Source organism: Natrix helvetica (genome assembly GCF_964273705.1).
Source record: "Natrix helvetica genome assembly, chromosome: 2".
Lineage (NCBI taxonomy): Eukaryota > Metazoa > Chordata > Lepidosauria > Squamata > Natricidae > Natrix > Natrix helvetica.
This window is the reverse complement of record NC_138552.1, coordinates 200,481,526-200,487,961: the sequence shown is the minus strand read 5'-3', so window position 1 is coordinate 200,487,961 and position 6,436 is coordinate 200,481,526. Positions and strand designations below refer to the sequence as shown.

The 6,436-nt window shown below is 42.4% G+C and overlaps 1 protein-coding gene across 1 annotated transcript; it reads right to left on the bottom strand.

Annotated features, from left to right (window-relative positions):
• Positions 1 to 1,539: 1,539 nt before the first annotated feature.
• SLC35D3 (solute carrier family 35 member D3) lies at positions 1,540 to 6,181 on the bottom strand (the record flags this gene model as incomplete). The annotated part of the gene is made up of 2 exons (XM_081945616.1): positions 1,540 to 2,459; positions 5,746 to 6,181. 2 exons carry the CDS (start codon positions 6,179 to 6,181, stop codon positions 1,633 to 1,635), a joined length of 1,263 nt encoding a protein of 420 aa, XP_081801742.1. The 3' UTR covers positions 1,540 to 1,632.
• Between the last annotated feature and the right edge of the window lie 255 nt (positions 6,182 to 6,436).

Sequence of the window (6,436 nt, the reverse complement as noted above, 5' to 3'; positions counted from 1 at the left end):
TGTGCTTTGTTAAATTGGGGCTCTTGGGATGAATGCGTTAACTATGAAACTGAGATCAGTCACTTGTAAAATCTATTTATGCCCACAGGGAAGAGGCTTGTGTTTGAATGTCCAGCTTCCCCATGCTTGACTGAAGAAAGGTCTTTTTGCTACAGAGGTAGGCAAATGATCCTTCTGATGTACGAAATGTTACAGGAACGATTAGGGCTATTTTTACCAACTCTGCCAATTTGGGCAATGACTTTTCTCCCTCCAATGCCCATCCTACACTAGAACTACTTGCAGCTGTCTGATGCTCACTAACAGTTCAAGACACAGCCCTTGAGTCAATTGCTACCCAGGATTGCTTAACAGATTAACAGAGTTGGAAGGGACCTTAATATAGGTCATCTAGTCCAACTCAAGCAGGAGACCCTACACCATTTTGACCTTTCGTTCTGGAAACCCCTCAGTAAATGGATAGATTGATTTTTCCTAAACTTGCAAGTTGCTCGGGTTTGGCTGAACTAGATTGGTAATTAGTTTGCTGAGGGGAGGCAGCCAGTGGCAGAACAGAGGCGGAAAAAGACACCTGAGACACCTGCTCAAGCCCCTCACCTCTTCCCTCTCTATAGTGACCCCTAGTGGGGAGGCTGGTTCTGATTATACCTTGGTAGGATCGAGAATTCTGTGTGGTTAATATTTTGAACTACAGTAGATGCTTTTCTTTCTTGTAATCAGGGTTTCTCTTCTTATTATAGGAGTGTGGAATCACCAGTTGCTTTGGCAGCCCAGCCCAGAAAAAGGGGTTAGTCCATGGAGTCACATGTATCTCATGTAAAACAATATGAATTCCTTCCACATATATAAGACCTGGTACAAGACCTGCTTATGATTTCTAGATCCGTGATCTAAAAGGCATTTGCTACATTTAGTAGGGCAGCTCTAGATGCAACCTTCAAGTTCAGAAGCACTGCACCTCAGAGTAGTCTATACTCTCTGCGGTAATAAATATACTTCTTTATGCATGTTTATATTCACAAATATTCAATCAATTTTAGAGAGGTAGAATTTAAAATGGATGGTATAGAATTTTCAGCAGAATCCTATGATTTAGCTTTCATTCATTTATGGTAAGGATAGCCCACAAATCCTCAATAATATGTACATACATCCATTCTGGCAGGTTTCCTCCCCCTCTCCCCCCCCCCCCCCACATTTCCCACTTGTTTAATTCAGCTCAGATGAAACTCAGTATTTTCTTCTTTTGCACTGTCTTAGGGAAAAAAAACTTTAATTTTGTTTATGGCATTAAACATCTTGGAATAATTATATTAAGGCTTCTAGAAGCATTCGTGGAGGAACCTGTAAATCTTATCTAGCTGACTTATATGGATATAAAACTAGGATTTCCAGTATGAGTTGTCTGCTTTATTGGTCCTGATCTGAAATTATGTACCCTGAAAAATGAAAATTCACTGAATCTAAGCATGAACCTGGTGCTTTTGTTCCATTAGAATGAGATAACATTTCCCCATTAAACCATTAAGCGTTTTTTTTTATGAATGTATGAAAGCATTTGTTGGTCCATATTCCCACCACAAGGAATAAAAGACATAGATTCTTGATTGGGATTTGTTACAGATTGACTCTTCAAGGACTTGGTAACTCTTCATTTTCTACTAGATAATCTTTCTTTGCGTAATTGGCTCCCCTAATTAACCTCCATATTCCAAGATAAGCATTCTTTAGTGAGTTTCTGTTAAATTCTTCAGTACTACCCTCTCCTGGAATAACAGTAGCATTTCCTTCTTCTGCAGGGCTGCTCATCTTTTCTGTGCTGTGCTGTTTGTTTTCATCTGCTGACTCCTCCATTATGGGCTCTCCAGATTCTGCCTCGTTAGGCATCTCCTCCATTAAAAAGGGTGGTTGACCTCCCTCGTAGTCTTTCTTCTCTTCTTCTCTAAGTTCCTCTTCCAGATCTTCATAATTGCTCTGTTTCCTTGTCTCAATAAACTTGACCACACAATACGTGATGGATCCTACAGTGTTTACTACCACGCCAGCTATGAACAGCTTTGTGGGTTCCACGTCATTGAACGCTACCATACCAACGGTGATCGTTGCAATGCTCTTCACAACACCAACAAAACTAGTGGTGACAGCTGAGTTAATGTAAGTGCAATGAAGGGTTGTAAAATTCATGGCACAGCCCAATAAGACACAGGCAAAAAAGATGAATGTCATGAGGGGATCTTTCCATTCTGGGAACGACCAGATATTGATGGCTTCCATGCTGACAAAGGCGAATAGGATGAGAAAAGGTGTGGCTGAAACGGCAATGGCGTATTGGGCTGTCAGAGGCCCATAGTCACTATCTGAACTCATCTTTTGAATCACAACCAAATATCCTGCATGTGCCAACACAGCCAGAACTCCGGTCACATACCCAATGGGATCGCCAGTCAGGTCACCCGCACCTGCCAAGTTTGAAAGAGAGAGAAAATTTGCATACACTCTAAATATATTGCGTCATTGTTACATATGAACTACATCAGTAGAAGATAGGTTTTAATGAGCTATTAGCTACAAGCATTTTAGGATACACGGAATAAACCGCTAAGAAGAGGTATCACCAATTTATTTGGAAACTGCTTGGGAATAAATATATCTGGCGTATAAATATATGAGTAAGGAGAATCCAAAATGAACAACCTGTCAGAAGTAGACTGGTTCAAACTCAAAAATGAATCACCATTTAGAGAAACCAGATTTTGAAGCCGAGTCCATTCTTAGACAGATAACTTAATCTTGCAGAGCTAATACCAATTAGAATTTATTTTGAGTGGTAAACTATGTGTGGTTTAAGAATATTAGATAGAGGCATAGTAGTGACTTTCCAGATTAGGGTTATTATTGTGGATAATACTTTTGTATTTTACCTTAATCCAACTTTTGGGGATAATATTCTTAAATCATCATTAGAAGCACTGAATCACTCAAAGCTAATCTGCACAAATTTTGCAAGTATTGCTTAGGATCATCTTTAATTAATTTTACTGTTCCGACGATTTGCAGGAAAATTCAAGTAGAAGTGTCTGCACAATGAGGATTATTTTTTCTCTCTCGTTTAATGAGTGTGGCATTATCCAATGGAACAGAATACTCTTCAGTATTCAGGTTAGATAAAAAGGAGAATTTCATCAACTTTCCAAAATTAAACTACAAAATTTACTCCAATAAGATGGAAAGATGATTCTCTCTTGTTTTTTAGGAATTAAGTCAAATTTAAGACATACAATTTTCTCTGTTGCTTCTCAGTCAATAATAATAATTCAAATCCAGCAAATAATCAAACATCGTTGCTTTAATATTAAACATTAAAAACAATATAACAATTTAATAAGAGGGAGTGATATTTTTAAAAAGCTGCTTAAAAGCAATCAAAACTAACTATAAAATAACTAAGATAACTGTAGTCATAATGACTATAAAATGCTTTTCGTATCTGAGGCAGCATTTCTGAACACCAGCTGCTAAGAAATAACAAGAGGACTATTGGCCACTTGTCCTATTTGTGATGGCCCCAGAAGCAGCTGGTTGGCTACTATGGAAACAGAATTGTGGACCAGATTGGCTCTTTGATCTGATCCAACATGGCTATTATGTTCTTATGACTGTAATTAAGAATTAAAGCATAGGAGTGAGCAGAATTTCCTTCAAGTGGCAAGGTTTCCCTCTCTTCATTTGGTCAGATTATCAAACTAGAGTCACAGAATGAAAGTTAGAGGCAAAATCAGGACATTTTTTGCTATTGCTGTATAGGGAAAGAAATTACAAAAAGACAGCACGGATAATCTCAGTAATACAAAGAGATGTTCACAATTGTATCCGGAGACCTATTTCAAATAGTTCTCATTGCTGGATATTTCTAAGGAAGCATAGCATGATTATAGCAGTATATCCGTAGATAACACATACCCAAAAAAATAATAATCCCTAAGCATTAAAAAAGAGCTTCAAAAATGAAAATGTGTTTTGTATTTTTCCTTTTTTTCTTCTTATTTTTAAATACAAATAAATTCAAATATCTAATGACGTTCTTTTAGAACAGTTGTGAAAACAATGCCACTGGGAGCATGTAGACCTATGTCACAGAAACATATGTGAAAATGTAGTTGTCTACTATTATTACTTCAGAACATAGCCAGATCTTTTTAGAGGGTACATTTTTAGTTGGTTGTTAATGATCAAATTTTCACAAATTTCCAGGCAAAACTATAACCTTGTGTCCTTGTGCAGAAAATAAATACGAACCCTCTTTCAATAAAGATAACAATAACAAGAGGATGTCACCCAGAACTGCGTGAACATTTTATTCATTTATATTCAGCTCAGACATTTTTTAGGTTGACCTGAAAGCAATGGACAATCAGCCCAAGATTTTAACATTACTGTATGTTTCAATCCCTCACCCCACTTACTAAATACTATGAGCACCAGAAACTCTGGTAACTCAATTATTGCTTCCTTCCTCCCTCCCTGCCCCTTTCTATTAAGGTGATGATAATAAGACTTTAATTATAGATTATAGAAGCAATGACACTGCCCAGGAGATCCATGATGCAGCTTTTCACAAGAGTTTCTTCTCACCCTTGGCAGAGAAAAAGCACATGAGAACCACATAAACTTTAATTATTGGAAGACAGAGAAAGTGTGTTGTGAGCTGGTGTGGAATCAAAAACAGAAAGTAGCACAGCCAAACTAAGGTTAGAAATGGACAGCTTCATACAGTGCATTATTGCACATATTTTTTTGCCATGATGCATCTAATGCTATAGAAGGAGGGAAGGCAGACCACTTTACCTTTAGATTTGTGCACACAGCTGTATACATTAAGCATTTATATTTGCCAGGAGCCAGGAACTGAACTGCCTACATACCTGCCCCGTGCATTTAGTTCAGCATAGGTTTGTGCCTTCTAATGTGTAGTGCAGTGCTTAGGAAGCAGCAGGTTACCAGAAGACCTGAAGTCTTGCCAGCAAAATATAGGGGAAGAAGACTCTGCTAATTGTATGTAGCTTTGGGAGAAGGCATAATGGGGAAAAGCAAAGGCCAGGACTTTGATGGTTTGCGCTTCATATCCCAAAGTAATGGTCAAAGCCTTCGGATGTGTAGAACAGACGCTGTAAGGTGTGCGATGTGGGGGTTAGAATTAGGTGAGGGGAAAAAGGAGCGTGGGTGTGAAGAGCACCTATCCTGGCAGGACTGAAAGAGAATTGAAAACAGTACACAAGAAAGGACATCAGGAAAGATATGAACTATGAGAAGGGAGGCTGGAAAATTAATGGGATGGCAAAAGAAGAATACTTCTTGTTGAGCACAAGTATGAGATGGTTGGTCTAGACTCTAGAGTCCCATAGGAAATAAATAAATAAACCAGGGAAACTTGGGAGGGGTAGGACATAATTGGTGGGAGCAGGGGAAAGGGAAAGCAAATGAAGAGGGAAGAGTGCAATGCAGGTGAGTTTCTGGCCATAGGTTGAACACGGGGAGAGAGATGAGAAGGTGAAATGCGTGTGCCAAGATTTTGGGTGGGAGCAAGTATGAAAAGAATGACAGGAAGGGGGATTATATGGAGGGGCAATAGTGAGGGGGGGCTGGGGAGAAGGGACAGAGCAGGGATTACAAGGCTCCTGGTGCAAGGAAGGGGAGCCGGGCTGCGGAGGAGCCCGCGTGGAGCCTCTTCCTCTGGCTCACACTCACCTGCCAGAGCAGCCCCGCAGGTGGTGATAAGGACGGCCACCGACACCCCGAGGGAGGGGACGCCGTTCTTGAGCACCAGGACGCCGATGAGGAGGGTGACGAGGGGCAGGCAGCGCTTGAAGACCACGTACATGGGCAGGCTGAGCCCGCGCAGGGACCAGAGGGTGAGGCTGGACTGCAGCGTGGAGAGGAGCGTGGCCCCCGCGAAAGCGCGCCCCAGGCTGAAGCTGAAGGGCGGCATTTCTAGGGTGCCCCGCCGCCGCAGCACCTCCAGGCTGAGTGCCGCCGTGGAGCTGGTCAGGCACTGCAGCACCGTCAGAAAGGTGAAGTGGTAACGGTTGAGGAGAAACTTCAGCAGGATGTTGAGCGAGCCGGAGAAAACCCCGTGCGCCACCGCCACGGAGATGCCCAACGCGCGGCCCCGGCACAGCTGCATGCTTGCCCACACACACACGCACGCACCCCGGCTCCTAACCGCCCAAGCCGTCGGCGCTCGGCTCCCGCCTCTCCCAAGCCCGGGAAAGAGCCGCGATCCTCTCCTGGCCGGGAGCCTCCGGGGTGCCCGGGGTACCTCCGCGCCTCAGCAGCCTCCGAAAAGAAGCCGAGACAACTTTGCCGGCGAGCCCCGAGCGCAGCCGCTTGACGGCGGAAGGGGGACGGTCGGCGATCAATCGTGGTGGGCGGCAAGGGG